This window comes from Hermetia illucens, chromosome 4 (assembly GCF_905115235.1).
Source record: "Hermetia illucens chromosome 4, iHerIll2.2.curated.20191125, whole genome shotgun sequence".
NCBI classification, from domain to species: domain Eukaryota; kingdom Metazoa; phylum Arthropoda; class Insecta; order Diptera; family Stratiomyidae; genus Hermetia; species Hermetia illucens.
The window spans coordinates 122684927-122710117 of NC_051852.1; the positions used below are offsets into that span (position 1 = coordinate 122684927).

The 25191-nt window shown below is 44.3% G+C and overlaps 1 protein-coding gene across 1 annotated transcript; it reads right to left on the reverse strand.

Moving 5' to 3' along the window:
- On the reverse strand, nucleotides 1-25191 carry LOC119654852 (procathepsin L-like). The gene is made up of 5 exons (XM_038060432.1): nucleotides 25074-25191; nucleotides 11049-11329; nucleotides 10732-10940; nucleotides 10244-10347; nucleotides 1-927 (listed from the first exon to the last, which is right to left on the reverse strand). Exons 1-5 carry the CDS (start codon nucleotides 25117-25119, stop codon nucleotides 329-331), a joined length of 1239 nt encoding a protein of 412 aa, XP_037916360.1. The 5' UTR covers nucleotides 25120-25191; the 3' UTR covers nucleotides 1-328.

The following is a 25191-nucleotide window of genomic DNA, read 5'->3' on the forward strand; positions in this document are numbered from 1 at the left end:
TACGTTGATTAGTTTTATTTTGCACTCGTGTTTACAAAATATCCATATTCGATTTCTAGCGTTAAACAAAAGTTATCAAAACTTATCCTTAGGACGTTAAAACTCCCTCCACACTTAGGGTAACCATTAAGAAAGACACTTTTGTAAGAAAAAGATTTTTTACTGTTTAAAGTATAAAAAAACATCTGCGTTTCTTTGATCAAAAATCATGTTTCGGTTGTTAGCGCTACGTTAGATGAAAAAAAAGAAATCTCTACCTATATAGATACATTTTCAGTAAGTTAATAAAAAGGTAAAAACTGTTAGTACATGCCCCTATCTCCCCTATTTAAACTACAGGATAACTACCCTCAGAAGCAATTCCACAAAGGTTTTTATTACGTAGTATTTTCATGTAACCATTGTCACCCCACTTATCTGTCCAGGAGTTCTTAATAATCCAATAGTCTTTACCCTTTTCCGAACCATACCCAACGATCAGGATCTCATGGGTCACTTTCTCACTTTTACAATTGTCATCTTCGTAAATTCCTTGTTTATACAATTTGAAGGTATCTAGGTCAGCATTCACTGAAGCGGCTACGGGTCCTAATGTCGCGACAACTATCTTGATGTAGGTTTCATTGCCATGTGGAATGTCATAATATGCAGAAATCTCGGCCCCTCGATCAGCTTCTTGGTAATGGCATTTTTCTTGTTGTTTCTCGAGGTAAGGATAAGGCTCAGTTTTGCTGATTCCCTGGTTTGCAATAATATACTCGTAAGCGTAGTCGTGGTAACCACCACCGCAACCGGTGTTTCCGTTCTTGGCGGAACAATCAATTAAATTCTGCTCTGACAAGCTAATGAGTTTGTTTGTTTTACGGAAAATGTGTCCTTCAATTGAACCAGTAACGGCAAACGACCAACAAGAATTGCATGTTAATCCTGTAATGAAAAAAATAGAATTTTTTATTGATTATAAAGTTCAATCCAATTTTAATTAGATGAATATATGTAAAAAAAAGTAAGGAGGATATATAAGAACATTTCACTTCTTCTTCTTCCATCAGTTGTGGAACGCCACTTCATCCAGGTTGCGTTAATACATGAACCAATTTCATAATGCAGTTTTCCATTAGCTGACAGCGTTGACCCGAGGTATTTAAATCGCTCAGTTCTGGACAGATCACTGCCGCTGACAGTGAATGTGTCTGTTTCATGGCGATAGGTCGTGAAAAATTCAGTTTTGTTTAGATTCAATCTGAGACCGTGTTGTATGAGGCGATTATTCCATTTTTGGACAAGTTGCTCGAGATCACTTTTGCTATTAAATGCTAGGAAAACATCATCTGCATAAAGCAGTGTGTAGGGCGCTGGACGTTGGATGTAAGAATATTTGACTTGACATTTAAAAAACAACGAAAGCTAGTTTACGATTCGGACGAAAGTTCGAAGGCATACGATACAACGGCAGGAGTTCCACAGGTATTTGTTTTGATTCCTCTGATGATGATAGGGTGCTAACATTTAATCACCCTGACGACTGAGATTGATGCGAGCGAAGCTTTCTATACCATCAAGTTTTGGCTTGAAGGCTTCGGGCTAAAGTTTGCCGAACAGACAACGGAGTTGGTACTTTCAGCGAATCGGCGGAGGCAAAAAACCGCTTAGATCTGCATAGGTTCACACACCGTTCGACCTAAACCTATGCTAAAATACCTAGGAGTAGCAACCGACTCCAAGCTGAACTTTAAACCCCATTTGAAGTTTACTGGGCAAAAAGCAGCAACCATCAGCGCGACGTTTCCAAATATATGCGGTTCGAAACAAAGTCGACGATTACTTTTATCGCCGCATCAGCAATAAAAATTGTAGAAAATCGCAGACAAGCTGCATATCGGCTAAGTGCTCTCCGAACATGCTTCGCCAATCATCGTATGAGGCAGCATGCGTAATTGCGGGGATGATTCCATTGGATATTTTAGCCGATGAAGCAAGCCGCTTGTACAAGAAGCAAGTAAGCCCTTGGACACCACCTTGTCGTGGCAGGGTAGCTTGTGGTAGTTTACTACTACACTAAGGGTGTCCAAAAACACATGAAGATGGAAACAAAGGATTGAACCTCGCCAAATGGTAAGCAGTCACAGACTTCGAATCTACCCGTGACTTTGAGAAATCATGTTATGACCGAGGCACAGATTTTCCAGACCTCACCAAATTCATGTTCCCCCACTGAGTAATTTGTGGTAGAAAGGCTTCCCCCCTCCCACCTCAGTAGAAAATCTGTGGATACGGTGCGTTCAAAGAGAGAGGATAGTACGCAACTCCCTTAATAAGAGGAACTGGAAACCTAACCACAGCCGACCTGTCGATGATATTGTTGCCTAACTCTTCAAAAAAAAGGGAGAGAAAGGCTCGGCACATTGAAACTTCAGCCGCGCAATAGAAAGGTCTACAGGTTTGCCTGTCACTATCAGCGGAAAAAAGAGAAACTGTTGATATGGGCGCAGCAGATCTAATTCCCGAGTGAGATGGCTGCCAGCCGACAACAACGGAAGGCACTGCGAAAAAAGGCGAAGTTTCTTGAGAATGAGGACATGGGCGTTGCTACACTATCAAGTGTAGCGATACCTAGAAAAATCGGACGCAAGAAGCAGAACTTTCGGCAAAAGATGAGCACAAGTTGAGATCCACGCTGAACGCAGCAGCCTTTTCAGTTAGCGACGCTTTTTATATTAGACTACACTTCCGTCTACAAGGAATTAACCTGCAGCATGCCAAAACCTCTTCCTATCTACTGGCAGGAAGGCCAGCCAAATTGTAGGACTGTCCTTATATATTTTTGGTCCAAGAACCATGGGTTCGTTTTTTGAGAAAATCTATGGTATTGAATCTGTAAACGGGACTCGGATCTTCTTCCGCGTCCTGATGTCAAAGTTGTTAGAGGCAACCAGGACCTAGTCACGGTGAAATTACAATACCAGCTTAATGGAAAGAGGAGAAACGTCATAATTGCATCTGCTTACTTATTCTATGATTCTCTGTGTCCTCCACCGACGCAAGTACTAACGAAGTCGATAGTGTATGCAGAATCAAATGGCCTTGAACTCTATGGCATAAGGTGAAGGTAGTCTTCATACCTAAACCTGAGGAAGATCACTATTCAAACCCAAAGAACTTTAGACGAAGTTCGTTGAAATGTTGGTTGAACGTCACATTCGCGAGAAGATGCTAAAGTCGCACCCTCTAAATGAAAACCAACATGTTTACCAACGTGGAAAGTCCTGGGAGTCTGCTCTTCACTCTTTCGTTTCAAAGACAGACGTGGTATCTCTCAAAGGCGAGTATGCGATGAGGGTATTCTTACACATTGAAGCAACGTGTGACGATGCGAATTTCCAAACGCTCTGTGATACCGCCAGTGAGCATGATGTTGATGAAACTTTAATTAAATGCATCTATGCAATGCTGTCGTAGAGATTGCTGAAGTCGATGTTCACACGTGAGACGACACTGTCCGATCTGCAGAATTTATTCAAAAAGTGCAAATGCATTGACGGGGACCCTTCAAAATCAATGAAGGCCCTTGCAAGGGAGCTTAATGTTTCTGACCGTCTTATCCGCCGACTTGTCCAAGAAGATCTCCGGTATAAATACTACGTTTTGCGCAGACGATAGTTTATGGCGAAGCAAACACGGGAACAGCGAGTTATTCGATCAAAACGCCTTCTAAACAAATTTAAACACCCTGAAGCGCATGAGATGTTATGTTTTTTCTGATGAAAAAAATGTTGACCAAGACCAAAAGAAGACCGCAGAAATGATAGATGGCTCTGTTACGATCGTACAGAGTTTCCTATTGTCATGCACACGAAGTGTCCAGCTACTGTTATAGTTTTGGGTGTTGTGAGCAACAAAGGACATGTCATGCCACCTTACTTCTTCACTCAAGGACTTCGAGTGAATTCTGCAGCATACATCGGGGTTCTAGAGACAGTAGTGAAATCATGGATTGACAGTGCTCGCGGTGACAGCCCATACATCTTTAAACAAGACTCCGCTCCTTCACACAAAGCGACGGCGACAAAAGATTGGATGGATCAAATTTTCGATGAACGCTTAACACCGAACTTATGGCCGCCTAGCTCCCCAGACCTGAATGCTCTCGATTATTACGTATAGGGCGTAGTTGAACGTGATACCAACAAACATCCTCATAACACTTTTTCTTCTCTGAGGGCTGCAATTATTACCGTTATGATCAATGGTGGTCAAAGGGTAGTATAGGTCCCGGGGCGAAACGTGGATTGGTACCCACGATGGAGCATAAAACCTGGGAAATGCCGGCTGAACCAACACCAACAGCTCTACTACCAAACCCTATCTCCACCTCCACGTGGTGACCGCTGGGAGCTCTTTCTTGACGAAAAGCTGCAGACGGAGAAGGATGAAGGCGAGTCTCCCGTGCCTAAAAACGGGACAAATTGTACCAACTGGTCCTCCAGGTTGGGGGTTGGGTAGGGCTGACAACCCTACACGGAAAACAACCTGTTACGAAGCCACAACAGGAGCCTCGGATAGGACGGATTTTAAAACGACGGACCCGGCAACGACAAAGGAACAACGATTTGCGCATTTTCTCATGGAACGTGCGCTCCCTGTACAGAGATGAAGCTGATAAGCAGCTAGCCGATACCCTGTCCTAATATAGGGCTGATGTAACAGCGTTGCAAGAGATGCGATGGACAGGGACCGGTTTCCTGGAGAAGAGCCACTACACCATATATTATAGCGGTCATCCAGTAAACCATGTGCTCGGAGTAGGTTTCTTAGTCAGCCAAAAAATGAAACCTGCTGTTATCGGCTTTGAAAGTATAAGCGAACGGCTATGCACTCTGCGCTTGCGAGGCAAGTTTAGAAATATAAGCCTCATAAACGTTCACGCCCCTACAGAGGAGACTGCAGAGTCGGAGAAGGATACCTTCTACGAGGCAGTAGAAAGAACCCTCGAAGCCTGTCCCAGATATGATATCAAAATCATACTTGGGGATTTTAACAGCCAAGTAGGGACGGAGCCCGTATTCAGGCGATACGTTGGTTCCCATAGCTTACACGAAAAAACAAATGATAACGGACTGCGGACTATTCAATTAGCAGGGTCACACGAAATGGTTGTTGGAAGTACCTGGTTTGCGCGGAAAGCGGTCCACAAACATACGTGGGCCTCTCCAGACGGGACCACTTTCAACCAAATTGACCACGTGTTGATCGAACGCCGCCACCTCTCAGCCTTGATGAATGTCAGAACATATAGGGGGGCCAATATAGACTCGGATCACTATCTCGTTGGCATGGTGTTCCGAGCTCGAATAACAATACCACCTAGAATCCCCTCTGACAATCAGGTGAGAGTGAACATTGAAGCCATCCACAACACAACCCTCCGCGACAGCTATAAGAGGGAAATGGATGCCGCGATAACCGCAGTCAATAGAGGACCTGGAGGTGAAGCATCAACTAATGATCTTCACAACCACCTGAAGAACGTTATCATGGATACGGCCACAAATATACTTGGCCCCAGCCGCAAAAGGAGTCGGAACGGCTGGTTTGACGATGAATGTAAGCTAGCAACGGAACGGAAGAATGCCGCATACCGAGTAATGTTGCATTCTCAAAGAATGCGGGCACGCGCAGAGACTTATCACGAACTCCGTCGAGCGGAGAAGCGACTTCACAGACGGAAAAAGGAAGCCTGGCAGAACTAAAAAGTCTGTGAACTAGAAAAGTACAGGGAGCAACCGCACCAGGCGCGGAAGTTTTACCAACAAGTCAGCAGGATGAAGCCTTATACACCTCGATGCTCATCCTGCCGAGACAAAGAGGGAAATCTGATTTCCGACAGAATGGGCATATTGGAGCGATGGGTTGAGTACTTTGATGAGCTACTGAACAACCAGAACATCGGCGAGTTGGAGGTCCCGCCAACTGAAGACGACGGACAAATACTGCCACCACCAAGTTTAGGAGAAACAGTCCGTGCAATTCATCGGCTAAAAAATCATAAGTCGCCAGGAGCCGATGGAATTACAGTCGAATTGGTTAAATATGGAGGCGACCAGTTACACCAAGTGGTTCATCAACTTGTGCTCAAGGTATGGGACAGCGAATCAATGCCTGACGATTGGCAACGGGGCATAATCTGTCTCATACATAAAAAGGGAGATATCACACAGTGCAGCAATTATAGAGGTATCACGTTGCTGAGTACCATCTATAAGATATTCTCCACTATCTTGCTAGGCCGAATAGCCCCATACGCCCAGAACATCATTGGCCCATACCAAAGAGGCTTCACTCCAGGCAAATCAGCAACAGATCAGATTTTCTCTCTGCGGCAGGCGATGGAAAAACTGTTGGAATATGGACAACAGTTGCACCATCTGTTCATCGACTTTAAAGCCGCCTATGATAGCATAGCCAGGGTAAAACTGTACACGGCCATGAGAGAATTCGGTATCCCGACGAAATTAATAAGACTGACTAGGCTGACCCTGACCAATGTGCGAGGCCAGATAAAAGCAGCAGGATCACTCTCAAGACCATTCGACATCAACAACGGTCTACGACAAGGGGATGCGCTATCATGCGTCCTCTTTAACCTGGTCCTCGAGAAAGTGATCCGTGATGCTGAGGTGAATGCAAGAGGTACGATCCTCTTCAAGTCCACCCAACTACTGGCCTATGCTGACGATATCGACATCATGGGAAGAACCACCCGAGACGTACAAACTGCCTTCATCCAGATCGAGCAGGCGGCGCGAGATCTTGGGCTGCACATCAATGAAGGCAAGACCAAATATATGGTGGCAACGTCAGCACCGAAGACGAATCAACCAACAACATCAAACCGCACTGGTCAAACACAAACACGAAGAAGAATAAGGATAGGAGAATACAACTTTGAGACCGTTGACAATTTCTCCTATCTAGGGTCGAAAATCACAACCGATAACAACTACGATGATGAAATCCGCGCACGGTTGTTGTCAGCCAACAGAGCCTATTTCAGCTTACAAAGACTGTTCCGCTCGAAACGTCTCACCATAGGGTCAAAGCTCTTACTGTACAAGACTATGATCTTGCCAGTCCTCATGTATTCCTCGGAAACTTGGGTTCTTAGCAAGAAAAATTGCGAACTCTTGGCCGCGTTCGAGAGAAGAATCCTCCGAAGAATTTTTGGCCCCCTACATGAGGATGGACGATTCCGTAGCCTACACAATGACGAAATCTATGAGCGATACCATGACCGTCCGGTTGTGGATAAAATCCGGCTCAATAGGTTATGGTGGGCGCGTCACTTAATCCGTATTGATGAAGATGATCCCACCCGGAAAGTCTATAAGGGCAATATCTATGGTAGGAAAAGAAGACGAGGCAGACCCTGCCTAAGATGGAGCGATGGCGTGGGCCAGGACGCCAGACAGCTTTTAGGGATATCGAATTGGTGGACCTCGGCGCAAAACCGGGATGTCTGGAGTTCCTTATTAAGGCAGGCCTAGACCGGATACCGGTTGTTGCGCCGTTGATGATGATGATGATGATGATCAATATGAACAAGGAGCATTTAATTCGCCCATGCAATCGTTTCCGGACCCGGATCGAGGAGGTTATTGCAGCTGATGGAAATTTTATTGAATGAGTTTATCGATATATAATAAGTTACAACAGTACAACAGTACACAACAGTACAAAATTCGTCAAGAGTCATTCAGTCATTTTCAAACTAAAAGCTAATTTGTTTTACTCTCCAGTTATCCTCAAATACCGTACGCAGCCTGTACCTCTCTGTCGAATCACAATCAATAATCAAATACGACATTGAGAGGAACTCGGAAGTAAATAGAATAATAAGGAATCCCAGCAGAACAGACTGGGACCCCTCATAAGGCACCGGATTAACAACGCGGTGATCGGTGACATCACGAGCGAAATAGAGTTGGAGAGCCTCAGCAGAGTCGGCACTGATGTATATGAGGCCAGCTATCCGGCTAAGACAATTACAAGATGTACCCTGATGGAACAGGAACCCAGCGGGCGAAACAAACCGCGGATTGTCAGAGGTACAAAAGGGCACTGGCTGCGTAAAGCAATGCGATCACGGAAATAAAACTAAACAGTCTGTAGAGGAATAGGGCAAACCACAGAAGCATCAAAGCTATATAAAGCTAAAGCCAAAAACAAGCTTCGGTCTGTCTGAAGAAGAAGAAATCGTCTTAAGAGCCGCAAAGAGCAGCATAGGCTGGAGATATATACCAGGGGCATGGAGACTGGCAACAGTGGTCTTTATTCCAAAAGCGGGTACTTAAGACGGTGTAGAAGGTCATATGAGAACTAACGTTCTAATAAGCAATCCCCTACATTCATGTCAAGTTGCTTACTAGGCAGGGCAGTCAAATAGGAGGATAAATATTTTGGAATCACACTATACCAAAAGCTACTCTGGAAGACACATGTTGAAAACATATGTCGGAAAGCTACAAGGGTTCTCATGACTTCGAAGTCCTTGACAGGAAACTGGGGGAGCTGCCTAAATCAAAGGAAGATTGATAATCTACATAGGCGGCGTCCCGAATGACTAATACCAAGGAACAACATAACAACGAAGTTTCGCTTCGATAAGAAGTTTGAAACACGTTGAAGCAACCGTGCAAACTGAGAGAGCGTGGCATTGGTATACGGCTTAAATCAACAACTGATTACATGGTACACTGTCGGATTCCTTACAACAGAGGAAGCAGGCGACGGTGTTATTGATCCAACGCAGTTTCAACCAATGGGCAAGTATACCAGCATATGTATGCCATAGACAGATATGCCTCCTTCAACCTACAAAAGAATTATAGGGGCAGAACATTGCTATTGCTAAGCGGCCATCAAAGGCACTTAAGTCCAACCGGATGTAATCCAAACGGGCATGGGATTGCTTTAACAGACTAAACACGCTCGGCTCGCTCAATTAAGTCCGGATACTCTGGGTTCCAGGTCCCATTGGGTTAGAAGACTACGAGACAGCGGACTACCTGGCCAGGAAAAGAGCAGCGATGCCACTATACTGGCCGGACCTAATCTGTGTGGTCGGAAATGAATTCATATCCATGACATTGAAAGAAGAAGAAGAACGGCTGAGAGAATTTTACTGGGCGAACTTACCAGAAATGGAACAGTCCAAGGCGCTCATAGGGGGGGAACGAATCCAAGCGTCCGAAAGATTGTTTAAAACTCACCAACCTCACTGGTCTCTGCAGCCTAAACTATCACCTGGGGAAGTTAGGGATATCTGCGGATAAAGTCTGTAGATTCTGTGCGGAAAGTAATGAAACCTCCACATGCGGTCTGGGGCAACATCCGGCACGTGTACAAAGTACGTGCAGGCACTTGGGAGAATACCTAGTACCAGATCTCAGGTTGAAACAGTTGAAAGTAGGGAATATAATAAAGGTCCTGTCGGTTATCGTTTTAAACGACATACTATACTATACTTTAAGACGCAGTGCGACATCCCTTGACAATATTATTATTATTATCTATGGTTAAAAATCACAACCGATATTAGCTAAGATGATGAAATTCAAGCACAGTTGTTGGGCGCAACAGAGCCTATTTTAACTACAAAAAAATGTTTCGCTCGACACATCTTACCATAGGGTCAATGCTCTCACTGTACAAAACAATAATCTTGCCGGTCCTTATGTATTCCTCGAATATTTGGGTTCTTGGCCCGACATTTTCCTAACCCTTAAGTGCGTTCGAGAGAAGAATCCTCTGAAAAATATTTGGTGCCTTACATAAGGATATTCCATATTCTCAATTACGATGAACAATTCCAAATTCTCAATAACGATGAAATTTACGAAGGATACCACGACCGTCTGGTAGCAGATAAAATCCGGCTCCATAAGTTGGGTAACTTAACCAGTATGGGTGAGGATGATCCAGCCCGGAAAGCTTATAAGGACTATATCTACGGTAGAAAAAGAATCCGCGGCAAACCTTGCCTGAGATGGAACGATGTCGAAGGCCAGGATGCCAGAAACTTTTAAGAATATCGAATTAGCGCACCTCGCCGCAAAACCGGGATGTTTGAAGTTAGTTCCTTATTAAGCAAACCTAGACCGGATACCGGAAACTGTTTAAAAATCTACTCCAAAATTGAGTAAATAATATTGGTGGCTTTAAAGCAAATGCAATAATGAAATACCTTGAAATTTAACTGGGGTTACTGCTCCCTTCTCGCGCCAATCAAAGGAGTCTGGTACAATCGCTGATAGGGGTGGCGCTGATTGCCTGTTTTTCAACATGGCTCTGTGATAGTTGAAAAGAAATCATTTAAATATGTTTATGAATATTAATCTGTGATTAATGGGCACTAGTCTATGATTAATGAATTGAATGTGGTGCATTTATATAATAATAATTTATATAAAAATAATAAATAAATAATTTCCAAACCTAACTGCTTAACAAAAATAAACATTTCATTGAACAAGAATAGCATATCGCGTATTCACTGGAATCGTGAATGATCCCCGGGGAGAACCACAATAAATGGACTTCTTAGATAGAATGTAGAAAAGGTTCAATACTAAACATTGAAATTAGTAAGTAACTTTCAAGTTCAAATTCTTTGATATTCAGATTCATTTTCTTTGATTGTCTTTAGTTGAAAATTTTAGGGCGTGTACTTACTCTCCCTTAGGATTCCTCTTTCGTCCCATCAAACCTGCCAAAAACTCCTCCGGTTTCAAATCTGACAAGAAATTCAACCCCATCTCGAAAGCGCTTTTGCCGGCTTTGAATAGTTCATTGTGAGTATCAGCAAGAAGTTGATTAGTTTTGAAAATACCCTCGCGAAGATGTTGTTCGGCCTCTGATGCATATTTCTTCCCAGTTTTGGCCTGAAGATCATATCAATATTTATTTAGTAACATTTGAAACCAAGATCCTTTCTTCTATAGAAAAAAAGTCTTAACGTTACACAGGTTGAAAGCTACTCATAAACTTACAATAAAATCGGCAAAGTCCGTAATCGTGCCCGGAAGTGGAAGATTGTCAATGTTTGGTATTTTCGGAATGCTGGATAGAATATTTGCGGTTTCACCTAGGCCTTCATTTAGGTCGCTTGTAAGATCAGCTGCGGAATAACCCACCTTACCATCTTCGAGACCACCGGCGAAGCTATCAACGATCTTCCCGGGGCGCCCAAAACTACTAAAACCCCCAAATCCCCGTTGAGCAACTGCGGTCGCAAAAGCCAATGGCAAAATGATAAGCAACTTCATGACACCTAAAAAAAATTATTGATTTTATATTAAAATTAGGAAGCTAAAAAATATTTACGTATTGGAGTATGGAAAATGACTCTTTAACCGGGCAAAACAAACCAGGGACTGGCAGAGGTATAAAAATGCAACGCGATCAGGGAAGCGAAACGGAACAGCTTCAGGGAATTCTGTAAAGGGATCGAACAGATCACAGGAGCAACCAGGCTGTAACCAAAGGCGGGGGAATATCCTCTGTCTGCTTAAAAAAGGAAGATAGGACATTTACCGGGAATGAGGAGGCCAGGGTACACCTGCTTCTCAGAACTCATTTCCCGGGGTCCTACCCCATGGTGACAGGCGATAGCAGTCTGCCTGACACCCCAACAACGAATAAAAGGGGAAGGAAGGAGAGCTGGAAACTAGCAAAAGAGGTATGCTCAAAAGCTAGGCTAAGATGGGCAGTGGCAACTTTTAGACCACTGAAATCTCCCGGAGTAGTTGGCATTTTCCCAACACTTATCCAGAGAGGCCTAGGAATTATCTTACAGTCTCTTCTCAGGGTGGTAAGGGGGACCATAGCACTGGGATACATACCAAGGGCATGGAGACGGGCAAAAGTGGTCTTTATTCCGAAAGCGGCTAAAAAGGATCCTTTTCACCCTAAATCTTTCAGACCAATTTGCCTAATATCGTTCGTACTCAAAACGGTGGAGAAGGTCATAGACAACCATACTAGAACTAACGTTCTAAGGCGTAATCCCCTACATCACTGTCAGCACGCATACCGGGCAGGACGGTCAACTGAAACTGCTCTGTATCAGCTGACAGAGGTACTACGGGACGCCATAGAAACAAAAGAAATTGCACTGTGCGCGTTTTTGGATATCGAAGGAGCATTCGACAACACATCGCACACAGAGATACAAGATGCCCTGAGCCGCAAAGGAGTGGGAAACACCCTGGCACCCTGGATGGGCAAAATGCTAGAAAGCAGCAAATAGAGGTACCGACAGGTACAAATTCTGTTATCATGAACACCACTCAAGGCTGTCCACAGGGTGGGATACTATCGCCGCTGATGTGGAGTATGGTAGTGGATGAACTCCTGGACGTGTTAACAAATACTGGAATACAAGTCCAGGATTACGCAGACGACATTGTTTTAATCTGTAGGGGCAAATATGAAGATACCCTATGTGAGAATCCAAACTGGACTAAGAGTTACTAGTGCCTGGCGCAGGAAGGTGGGACTGCGGATCAACCCAGTCAAAACCACCATAGTACCATTCACTAGGAGGCGTAAGCTTGGTCACCTGAGAGCCATAACATTACATGATATGGAGGTAAAACGAGAAACAGAGGTCAAATATTTGGGAATTACGCTAGATCAAAAATTACTCTGGAAGACACATGTCGTAAACACTTGTCGGAAAGCCACGAGGGCTCTGATGACTTGCAGATCGATAGCAGGAAAAAAATGCGGTTGCAGCCCAAAGATATTATACGACTTTGGATATATGCTGCAATAGTAGGGCCAATGGTTACCTATGAAGCAGTAATCTGGGCAGAAAGAACCCAACTCAGCACACAAGCCTGGGAATTACATAAGCTCCAAAGGCTGGCTTGCGTGTGTATTAGTGGGGCAATGAGAATAAGCCCAACAGCATCCTTGGAGATCCTTCTGGGATTAACCCCTCTCCATCTGCACGTACAGGTGCAAGCAAGGAGATCAATATTCAGGATGGCCGGTAGTATGAGTGAAGTGGGGAGCTGCCTAAATCGAAGAAGATTGATATCCTTTCTAGGCGGTACCCCGAATTATTGATACCGAGGGACAACATGGCAACGAGGTTTCACTTCGATAAGAAGTTTGAAACACGTCGGAGCAACAAGGCAAACTGGGAGAGCGTGGCTGCGACTTATGGCTTAAACCAGCAACTGATTACTTGGTACACTGACGGTTCCCTCACAGCAGAAGGAGCGGGTGCCGATGTCATTGGTCCAAGGAAAATGTACTTTGAGCCAATGGGCAGGTACACTAGCATATTCCAGGCGGAAATATACGCCATAGACACATGTGCCTCCTTTAATCTCCAAAGGAACTACAGGGGGCAGAACATAGCTATTCTCACCGATAGCCAAGCAGCGATCAAGGCACTTAGGTCCAACCAGGTGAACTCTACACTGGTATGGGAATGCCTTGAGAGACTGAATACACTCGGTTCGTTCAACAAGGTCTGGATACTTTGGGTTCCAGGCCATGCTGGGTTGGAAGGCAACGAGGCAGCGGATGAACTAGCCAAGAAGGGAGCAGGGACGCCTTTACACGGGCCAGAACCCTTCTGTGGAATCGGAAACGGTTTCATGGCTATGAATTTAAGAAATGAAGAGGAACGATTGAAGGAACTATACTGGCCGGGCCTGCCAGGGATGGAGCAGTCCAGGGTGCTTATTGGGGGATACAAACCTATGCGCACAAAGGATTGCTTAAACCTGACCAAAAAAACCTCCGAATCATAGTGGGAATTCTCACTGGTCATTGCCGCTGAACTATCACCTAGGGAAGCTAGGGATATCTACGGACACTGCCTGCAGGTTTTGTGAAACCTCTATACACGTCCTGGGACAGTGTCCGGCACTTGTGCAAAGTAGGTCGAGGCATTTGGGAGAAGACTTAATACCAGATCCAAAGCTGAAAGATCTGGAAGTATGGAACATACTAAAGTTCCTAACGATTATAGGCCTGCTTGAGATACTATGATCAATAGGTACACTATAACCAGTAAAAGGGGCACAATAGCTCTTCAAGGACGCGGTGCGACCCTCCCTTAACAGAATAATAATAATAGAAAATAATTAAAAAACCATAATACAAGAAGAAGGTAAGCACTAGCAAAACCAAGGTGCTCAGTCTGACGCGTCATCACACTCTCCCTATTTGCATTAATGGACGGAGTATCGAAGACGTCGATCAATTTGTACCTACATCTAGGATACTGAATTTCTGCCGGCGGCGGCACCGAACTTGGTGTTACCCGACGCATTAACAGCGCTAGATCTGCTTTCTATGGCCCATTCAAAATGTGGAAATAAAGTCAACTCAACACCAAGACCAAGTTGAGATTGTTCTGTGCTAATGCGCTTTCTGTGTTGCTATATGGGAGTAGCACATGGAAAGTGAACTCTACTATTACTCGAGAGATCCAAACCTTCGTCCGCACCTGTCTGCGACGTATTATCGGGGTACGCTGGCCTGACACTATCTCAAACGAAGAACTTGGTCGGTGCACAGGCCTAGTAATTGTACGCACTGTGATCGGAAAGCGCAAATAGCAATGTATAGGCCACATATTAAGGAGGGGTGAATATTGTATTGGAAGTTACGCCATGTAGTGGAATTCACTCGTCCGGGATGGATATATATATAATATAAAATTCCTAGGAAAAATTCTGACCCGTAAAAATTACTCGCAGTCTCAATGTCTATATATGGAATTAAACAAACATCTCCCCGTCATCACAAAAAAATCGTTTGATGCTTTAACTAGCCCTCCCTCTCTCTGGCCGTAGCCCTCAAGTTAGGCAATTCCTTTTACCACCCGGAATGGGAAAGAAGGAAGGAAATTCGTTATTTGAAAGAGCCCCTGCCATTCGGTCCTTCCGCCGGTTGTACTTAAACTTCCTCGTGAGCAAAACAACCCGCACATAATTGGCAATACGGTTCTATTCATCACGTTCAACAGTCGTCAGCGATGCTCAACGGGTCGCTTACAATAGTAAGCTGGAACCCCGAAGAGCCGTCGACAACTTCTTGCCGACGTCGATGGGATGATATGAGCCTAGCTCTGGCAAGGTGGTAGTCGTGATGTGTTTCAGGAGGCAGCCCCTTCGGGAACCTGGTTGAATAGTATGTATTGAACCAGTATTAGTAGATCGCGTTGCCCTGAGCGAGCGCTGATCCGTCCGTGTGTTCCGGGATTAGTTAAGCCTAGGTCAGGCCCCAGGAAACTGAAGGAGAAGGCGGTTCACTCCCTTGCACACGATGCGCTTGTGAAAACTCAGTGGAAAACAAAACTTACACAACTGAGGAGACAGTAGCGATGGAGAAAGAGTTGGCTGCATTTGTACGCAGCATGAAAATACATTACTCGCGACAGTGGCCAGCGAAAGAGGCAGCAACGGTTGAAATGCCCGACGAGACATCAGGATTCGCACAGCCAAATAAAGAAAAAAACTCGCAAAGTGATAAGGCACCCAGGCAGCACCACGCTGCGCTGTTAGAAAGAGGAACGGGGCACAATGAAACCGCTGAAACTGAGCAATTTCAAATATATCCGAATGGAGCCGACTATCCTTGCGAAAGCCAAAGATAAAAGTCTTATCAAGAAATGCAGGGCGGTTATGAAGCACATCCGGTCTGCAACATTCCTCCTGAAAAACGTCAGCAAAGGCATGAAAAACCGACTGATGGAGTTGGAGCAACTTCTGGGTCGTGTTTCGTACCACAGGCAGACATTAAGAGTAACAGAAGATTCGCCAAAAGCAGAAGCTACTGCACCTCCCACTGAGAGCACCGTAAGCGCCAACGGATCGCAGAGCGAACGAGGGTGAAAGGAGAAAGGGGCAGCTGAAGTAGACTTCACCCAGGTAGTGTCCAGGGCTCAAAAAAGGCGAACAGGGACAAAATGCAACAACGCGTCGCGTTGTCAAGAAAACCTGGTCGGGTGGATGGTATGGAAGGATTAATTATAATCCTATCCAGTCTATCATGGGGCATAGAGGGTAGCGCCCGTACCTCAACCGATTTAAATTGGATAATTGAATAAAGTCCCTGGAGCCCAAGATCTTTTTTTTTGGGTGTCCGAGATTCATACACAAACGTGATGCGAAGAATGCTCGAATACATGGAAGATTGGGATGCGATCAACTCCATGATCAGATCTATCCAACTTAAAGTGCAAAAGGCGGAGAAGACTGAAAAAACGTAATTACCAGTGTCGTGTATAGCTAAAATGAGACCAAGCTAAAAAGACGAGTTTATTCCACCCCCTGATTAGATCATGGAGGCACTACGGGGAAAGAAAAAAAGCGATGTCAGAGGTGGTTTTAGTGGATACAAATTTCACACACTTGCCTATCCAGGTCAGTGTCCTTTGAAGCAAACATGGCTGTGGGAATGATACCTATAACAGAAAACCAAAAGTCGTTGGTATGTGAAGATGCGGTGACCAGGATAGGTTGTGATTGGTCAGTTGAAGGGATCTAACACGCCCCTTTGTTTGCGGCAAGCCGGGTGAACAGCGGTTTAATTGAGATAGCATACCCTGCCCTAAGTTAGTCCAACCAACTCAGAAGGTATGCAAGGGGAACTATTACTGAAAGCCTACGGAATTTTCGGCGCTGTCTACTGTTTAACAAATGGGTAGTTCAAAGAAGGGTGGAGAGGACGGCTGGATGAATACGACCTCCTATTAAGCACAGGGGAAGCACGAGACGAAAAGCTAGCAATTGTCACGGCTATGGTTCGAGAGTGCAAACTTGTGCCTGAATTTGGGGCAAATACCTGAACAAAAATATTAAATATTAAATGATATTCAAAGACAACAATCGGACCAGATAATGCAACAAATGATAAAGAGGAGTTAACAAAGCTAGATCCCTTTAAGCGAAGTGGTAAAATGCTACGCTCTCCACCTATGCCCGTGAAGACGAATCAGCGACCAGGTATTAATAATGGCAAAGGCTTTACCGGGCCCAGCAAGCAAGAAGCGGTGCATGCCAACGACGAGAGAAGCAGTACTAGTAAATGTACTCAGAAAATTACGTGATGGAGATGAATAATACCCTGAAGAAGCTCTGCGAATTCGTCAGGCCGAAGCATAATATTCACCGCTATATTAAGGGGGTTGTTCGGAACCTGGGAAAATGCCATGCACTGCGATTGCAGGGCAGTTGCAAACTCCTACGGTGACTCCATTGCGACGGGTACCTATTGTTACCAAAAGGATCGAACGAGCCCACTCAATCAAGCCCAAAGTGGAAAGTTGTAAAAGGCGTAAAGATGGGCAGAGAAGGAATGGAGGATACTGGCGTAAAGGTTTGAATGTCAAAGAAAGGCCGAAGGTTCAAAGAACCAGTAACGGAACAAGTGCAACGTTTGGATTTCAAATCGGGTTCACAAATGAAATCCCAGAAGATGGAAGCAAATGTTTTCGGCAACTGTGAAGCGAAGAAGGCCCCATACGGATGCAATTGTTATCGAAAGAAGAAGCAACCTCTCTAACGCTGATATTTTGCGGAAGGTTAAGGAAAATTCGACGCTAAGCGGCCTGAGAGACAATGTAACACGAATCAGAAGGAAAAACGGCTTCTGGAACTTCGGAAGACGCAGGATGAAAGGACGTTCAACCACAACTAGGTTGGTAGATCTTTAGGTGAGATTACGGAGAAGCAATTGACCCACGAGATAACTGTGGAGTGCGGAGGTTGGACGCACAGGCTAATTATAGTTATCCAGCTTTGGATTATGCGCAGCCATGGAGATGTCAACTATCACTTCACGCAGTTTCTGACTGGGCATAGTGGACACCATAGGTATTTATATCGTTTTGGGCCTGACGATTTTCCCTTCCGTGTGTTCAATTTTAAAAAGGTTCTGTTTTACACAACACCCTAAAAACATCCTGCTAGGGGACGGTTCAAGGATAGTGTATTATGTACCCTAGCGTAGTAGACCGCGTGGCATAGTGTACTACGAGCAAAACCCGAGAAATGTACTCTGATTTACCACCTACAACTCTGCTACCAGATCCTATCCACCTCCACGTGATAACCGTCGGGTAATGCAACGGCAGCTAACGAGCGAGGTTCCCGGCCGGTTCCTTGCGCCAGAAAACAAGGTCCTATGCTATACCTACCTGTAAGTGTAAAAAAAAAACTATGGCAAGTTTACCATGAAAATTAACCTAAGGAGCGCAATGTGCACGCCATACGGCATTGAAATTTGGATTGTTGACTTTCGATTTGGATTGTTGACTTTTGGCTGACGTTAGCAACATTCTGTTACCAGAGTGCGAAAGGTAAAATCTTACCGAAATGGCTTTCAGGATAATTCTATGAACGCCTCCCTCCTCGTCAGCATTAGGTTGGTTCAAATGGACCATACCTGGCTAGCACTGATCCGGTTCTGAGTGCGCAACCCCGTAAGGGTGAGTGGAGACACAACCAACATGGATATGAATAACACAAATAATACCGGAAGAAAGAATAACCGCGAAATTTGGCGAACGAGAAAAATCCTAAGATCACCAAGCGCAAGCTCAGAACGTACCACCAGCATATGTGAACCCCAAACACCCATTAACGTGGATATGGAAGTGACCTTAGTCATGGAAATTTGGTCGAGATGCTGGAAGACGAAAAAAGAAAGTTACCAAGAAACAGATGGCGAAAAAGAGCAAAGAACTCAAAAAACCGAGGTCCGATGTTATTTTGATTAAAAAAACGGGGAAAATGTCATATACAGATATACTGCGCAGCATTAAAACCGACCCTAAATTGGGGAAAATGGGCAACATGGTGTCCAAAATTAGAAGGACTCAACTTAGCGAATTAGGAGAAAAATCAGCTGAGTTCAGATGAGCCTTCGGAGAAGCTCTGAGCGTACAAGCAGATGATAAAACCCTAACTAATCATGTTAGCATTGAATGTCGAGTCATCGAAGAAATTACTACCAAGCCAATGACCCAGCGGTTTCCAGTTAGTTCGAGATCGGGTAAGCAGTAACCTTAGAGACGATATCTTTGCGAAAAGCGTGCGGCGGCCCATAAACTGCGGCATTGTCCCTCCTGCAGAAAGCGCAAAGAAGCTTTTGGAAGCAAGAAAAATAAAAATAGGTTTGGTTGTCTGTCGCATCCGTGAACAGGCGGGGATTGCAAAGTGCTTCAAATCTCTGGAATTTGGATACTTTGCCAAACATTGTAGAAATTAAGAAGACCTCCAGTTTAACTATAGATTTTGTTTATTTAAAGGTAGCAAACACGTGTTTCATACTTGAGGATTTTAACAGCCAAGTAGGGAGGGAGACCGTATTCAGGCGATACGTGGGCTCCCATAGCTTACATCAAAATACAAATTATAACGGACTACGGATTATTCAATTAGCAGTGTCACACGAAATAGTTGTTGGAAGTACCTGGTTTGCGCGGAAAGCGGTTCACAAACATAGGTGCGCCTCTCCAGATATAATCACTTTCAACCAAATTGACCATGTGTTGATCGAACGCCGCCTCTCAGCCTTGATGAATTTAAGAACATATAGGGGGGTCAATATAGACTCGGAACACTATTTCGTTGGCATGGTGCTCCGAGCCCGAATAACCGCCAAGAATCCCCTCTGATAATCAGGTGACAGTTAACACTAAAACCATTCAGAACACAGCCCTCCGCAACACCAATAAGAGTGAAATGGATCCCGCAATAACCGCAGTAAGCAGACATGCTGGAGATGAAGCATCAACAAATGATCTTCACAGTCACCACTTGGCCCCAGCCGCAAAAAGAATCGGAACGGCTGGTTTCACGATGAATGTAAGCTAGCTACGGAACGGAAGAATGCTGTATACTGAGTAATGCTGCATTCTCAAACGACACGAGCACGCGCAAAGGCTTATCACCGACTCCGTCGAGGGGAGAAGCGACTTCACAGACGGAAAAAGGAAGCTTGGGAGAACCAGCAGCTCTGTGAACTCGAAAAGTACAGGGACCAACCGCACCAGACGCGGAAGGTGGAAGTTTTACCAACAAGTCAGCAGGATGAAGCCTTATACACCTCGATGTTCATCCTGTCGAGACAAAGAGGGAAATCTGTTTTTCGACAGAATGGGCATATTGGAGCGATGGGTTGAATACTTTGATGAACTATTGAAAACCCAGGACACCCGCGAGTTAGAGTTCCCGCCAACCGAAGACGAAGGACAAATACTGCCACCACCAAGTATAGAAGAAAAAGTCCATGCAATTCATCGGCTTACAAACCATAAGTCGCCAGGAGCCGATGGAATTACAGTCGAATTGGTTAAATATGGAGGCGACCAATTACATCAAGTAGTTCATCAACTTGGTCTCAAGGTGTGGGATAGCAAGTCAATGCCTGATGACTGGCAAAGAGGTATTATCTGTCTCATACATAAAAAGGGAGATATCACACAGTGCAACAATTATAGGGGTATCATATTGCTGGGTACCATCTATAAGATATTCTCCACCATCTTGCTAGGCCTCATACGCCCAGAACATCATTGGCCCATATCAAAGAGGCTTCACTCCAGGCAAATCAGCAACAGATCAGATTTTCTGTCTGCGGCAAGCGATGGAAAAACTGTTGGAATATTGACATCAGTTGCACCATCTCTTCATCGACTTTAAAGCCGCCTATGATAGCATAGCCAGGGTAAAACTGTACATGGCCATGAGAGAATTCGGTATCCCGATGAAATTGATAAGACTGACTAGGCTGACCCTGACCAATGCGAGGCCAGATAAAAGCAGCGGGATCACTCTCAAGACCATTCAATGTCATCAACGATCTACGAGAAGGGGATGCCCTATCATGCGTCCTGACCCTCGAGAAAGTGATCCGTGATGCTGAGGTAAATGCAAGAGGTACGATCCTCTTTAAATCCACCCAACTACTGGGCAATGCTGACAATATCGACATCATGGGAAGAACAACCCGAAGCGTACAAACTGCCTTCATACAGATCGAGCAGGAAGCGCGAGATCTTGGACTGCACATCAATGAAGGCAAGGCAAAGTATATGGTGGCAATGTCAGCACCAAAAAACAAACAAACCAACAACATCAAACCGCACTGATCAAACAGAAAGAATAAAAATAGGAGGCTACAACTTTGAGACCGTTGATAATTTCTCCTGTCTAGGGTCGAAAATCACAACCAATAACAGCTACGATTATGAAATTCGCGTATGTTTATTGTAAGCCAACCTATTTCAGCTTTCAAAAACTGTTTCGCTCGAAACGTCTCACCATAGGGTCAAAGCTCTTACTGTACAAGACAATGATCTTGCCAGTCCTTATGTATTCCCCAGAGACCTGGGTTCTTAGCAAAAAAACTGCGAACTGCCGCATTCGAGAGAAGAATTCTCCGAATAATCTTTGGCCCACCTACATGAGGATGGAAGATTCCGTAGCCTACATAACGACGAAATTTTTGAGCGATACCATGACCGTCAGGTTGTGGATAAAATCTGGCTCTATAGGTTACGGTGGGCGGGTCACTTAATCCGTATGGATGAGGATGATCCAGCCCGGAAAGTCTATAAGGGCAATATCTATGGTAGGAAAAGAAAACGAGGCAGACCCTGCCTGAGATGGAGCGATGACGTATGTAGGTCAGGACGATAGACAACTTTTAGGGATATCGAATTGATGGACCTAGGCGCCAAACCGGGAGTCTGGAGTTCCTTATTAAGCCAGGCCTAGACCGGATACCGGTTGTTGTGCCGTTAATGATGACGAATTGACACATGAGATAACTATGGTGTGCAGAGACCTTGACTAGATCACGATGAAGGAGGACATATGAAGAGAACAGATGCGACAATTTAAAATTCCTGACGGCAATATGAATGAAATGAAGGAATTGCGGAAAGCATACGATGGGACGCAAACGGCAACCACCAGCTTGCCATTGGAACACGATTTGAATTGTTAACTTTTTGCTGACATTTGCTGACATTCTGCTACCTGAGTGCAAAAGGTAAAATCTTACCGAAATGGTGTTGAGGATAATATTGTGAACGCCTCCCTACCGTAAAAGCCCTAGCAGGCCTCAGGGAACGTTCAATGTTTCATCAGAATTACGTTGGTGGTGTAGGTTCAGATGAACCACACCTGACTAGCACTGATCCGGCTCTGAGTGCTTACCTCATAAGACTTGCGCCAACCCTTGCATGACCTCACTACTTGTATAGATAACCATGGGATTACTTAGTGACTACACACTAGAACATTGATAACGGCTTTGAGTGGGGATGCAATCAATATGGATATGAATAACACAAATAATATCGGAAGAAATAATAATGGCGAACAAAAATTGGCGAAAATTCCAATATCACCAAGCACAAGCTCACAAAGGAGCACCAGCGAATGTGAACCCCATCGTGGATATGGAAATGGCTTTAGTCACAGAAGCTTGATGAGCAAATTAGACCAGGCCGCATAGCTGGCAGTAATAAATGGCCCGTGGAGTAGGGCTTTGAATACTACGAAATCAACATGAAGGATAAACCTCAATCACTGCGGGGCAGCTCAGGACATCCTGGCACAAACTGTAGTAAACGAGAGAGCGAACGCGATTCTAATCAGCGAACCATACAGAATATCACATAATAATGGATGGATTCATGATAAGAGCAAACAGGACGCGCGTTCCTCGAAATTGAAAAGCGATAAGAGGGTTTCGTCCGAGCTAAAATAAATGGCATCAACTTTTACGGCGATTATGCTAGACCTAGTTGGACTTTAGAAAAATTCCAGACGATGGTAGACAATGTGGCGACTGATGTAAACACTAGGGGTCTACTAATTATCGGAGGTGACTTCAACGCGTAGGCAACAGAATGGGGTAGCAAGCATACTAACGCCAAAGATCGTAAGCTACTGGAAACGAATTTGCCAATAACGGTAAGGTAAACACATATCTTAAAGCCAGAATGGGTACCTAAGATAAGGTGGTGGTTTAGCGAAGGATCCACCCACAGTGGTCATTAGGCAATAGTGTTTGAAATCAAATGGTACAGAATGGCGCAAAATCATAAAATGACAGGTCCAAAATGAAAAGAAGGCCTCTTCGATAAAGATGCGTCTAACTTGGTGATGAAGTATGAAGCTAGAATCAGCAGGAAAGTTGACCAAACAGTTAATTCAGTCTGTTGTCAATGCGTGCGATTCGGCAATGCCGAGAAGAGTCCCCAGCAAGAAAAGCTTACCATGCTACTGATGGAGTGGAAAAATAATGACGGTGAGAGCATAATGCCTGCAACCCGAAGAATCGCCCAACTTTCGAAAAGAAGATTGGACTTCCAAGAGCTGCTCTCCACATTCAAAAATTCAAGTTCAAAAACCTCCGTAACGAAGCTGAAGTAAATCCCTGTAGAGTGGTAATGTCTAAAATGAAGAGGAACAAATCACCGCAAGTAACTTATCGGACAATGCTGGAATCGATGGTGAAGAGACAATTTCCACAAAGATCGAACACGGTCATCAAAGCAATCGGTGCAGCTAGTTGCCAACAGATTGCGGCGGACAACTGAACATGAATAGACTCTTTCCGATATATAGTTTGGATTGAGGAAATTTCACTCCACCGTCAATACAATAAAGGTGGTGGTAGACACCGGAACCACAGCCGTAGAAGGTGAGAGATGACGATGGGTGTCAAAAGAGTACTGCGCAGTGGTCACTTTGAACGTGAAAAGTGCTTTTAACTTGGTAAACTGGTCATCATAACATCAAAAGGTCCCTCATCCGAATGAACACTCCACGCTACCTGAGAGGCATAATTTCTAACCACTTTACAGATAGTGAGCTAAAGTACGAGGGCGACGAAAAATTGCTACCGTGTCTCAGCTGGAGTCCCACAGAGGTCGGTACTGGGTCCACTCTTGTGGAAGATGGAGTCTTCCGCCAGCATTTACCAGAAGGGGCAAAGGTAGTAGGTTTCACCGACGATATTACTGTGGCTCTAGTTGCAAAGCATATCCACGAGGTTGGGGCAGCAACCAATGAATCGAACTGGAAAATGAAGAGTTGGCTGGAAACTGGTGAACAAGTGCTCGCAGGTCACAAAACGGCGGCTGTTTTAATAGTAAGTCGAAAGACCTTGGAATATTTCGAAATTCGGGTTGGAAGCTAGACCAAAAGAAGTAAGGAGACAATTGAATACTTAGATGTGTGCTTGACAATAGACTCAAATTCAAAATGCAGGCAGCACTCTCCCGAATGCTACCAAATATTGGTAAACTCAAATACGTCAGTAGAGTGTTGCTATCTGGAGTCATTAGCCCAGACTTGCTCTATGCCGCTCCTGCATGGGCTGCAGAATTAATGACTACGGAATTCAGGAGAAACCTATTGCGCTCGTACAGATTATGTCCCCTGAGAGTGATTTGTGACTTAAGGATTTTTAGGCCTGGATTTACGTCCACGAATGGTGCATGTGAGCGGTTTCTGTTTCAGAAAACACAAAATAAGCGCTTGGGAACTTATTTTCAAATATTTTATTTTATAATTAAGGTTCAAGGATACAAAAGATTGTGTCCTGTCTTCCAAATTTGCACAAATATTTTGTTTTGTCGAAATTTAGAGAAGGGCTCATTCAAATCGACTACAGAGGACGTTCAGTAGTTACATTTCAATTATATAGTACCCACGTATGTGTATGTATAATATTTAAAATTTTAACATGTATTAAAAAGATCTACAAACGAGTTAATTACGCCAAATTCATAGAAAATTATGAAACTCTCCACAAAAACTTAACACTTCATTATACTATCTTAAGGTAAACTAAACAACACAGTAATCACTAAAATTAGGCCCCAGATAATTATGCAATTATGAGTGCTTTTTTCGCTCTTCGTAAATATTGACTGCATTCACAAAGAACGCATATCAACAATGCACCAAGAAAAAGCTAAAACTTCAGATAAATCTAGACAGTTAGAACTGATTTCCACTTACTTTTCACTTTATTATGTTTTGAAACTTGACAAATGCCGTCTGGCATAGATGTCTTCGATTTGCGCTGGCGATGATTTTAAACCTCTTATTTATAGATGATCAACTTAACATCCTGTCC

What these genes read in the sequence shown, in the direction of transcription:
- LOC119654852 (XM_038060432.1), bottom strand. Translation starts at nt 25,119, where the DNA reads ATGCCAGACGGCATTTGTCAAGTTTCAAAACATAATAAAGTGAAAA. An exon ending in AAAACATAATAAAGTGAAAA is followed by an intron (nt 11,330 to 25,073) that starts GTAAGTGGAAAT and finishes AATTTTTTTTAG; the next exon opens with GTGTCATGAAGTTGCTTATC. An exon ending in CGGACTTTGCCGATTTTATT is followed by an intron (nt 10,941 to 11,048) that starts GTAAGTTTATGA and finishes TATGATCTTCAG; the next exon opens with GCCAAAACTGGGAAGAAATA.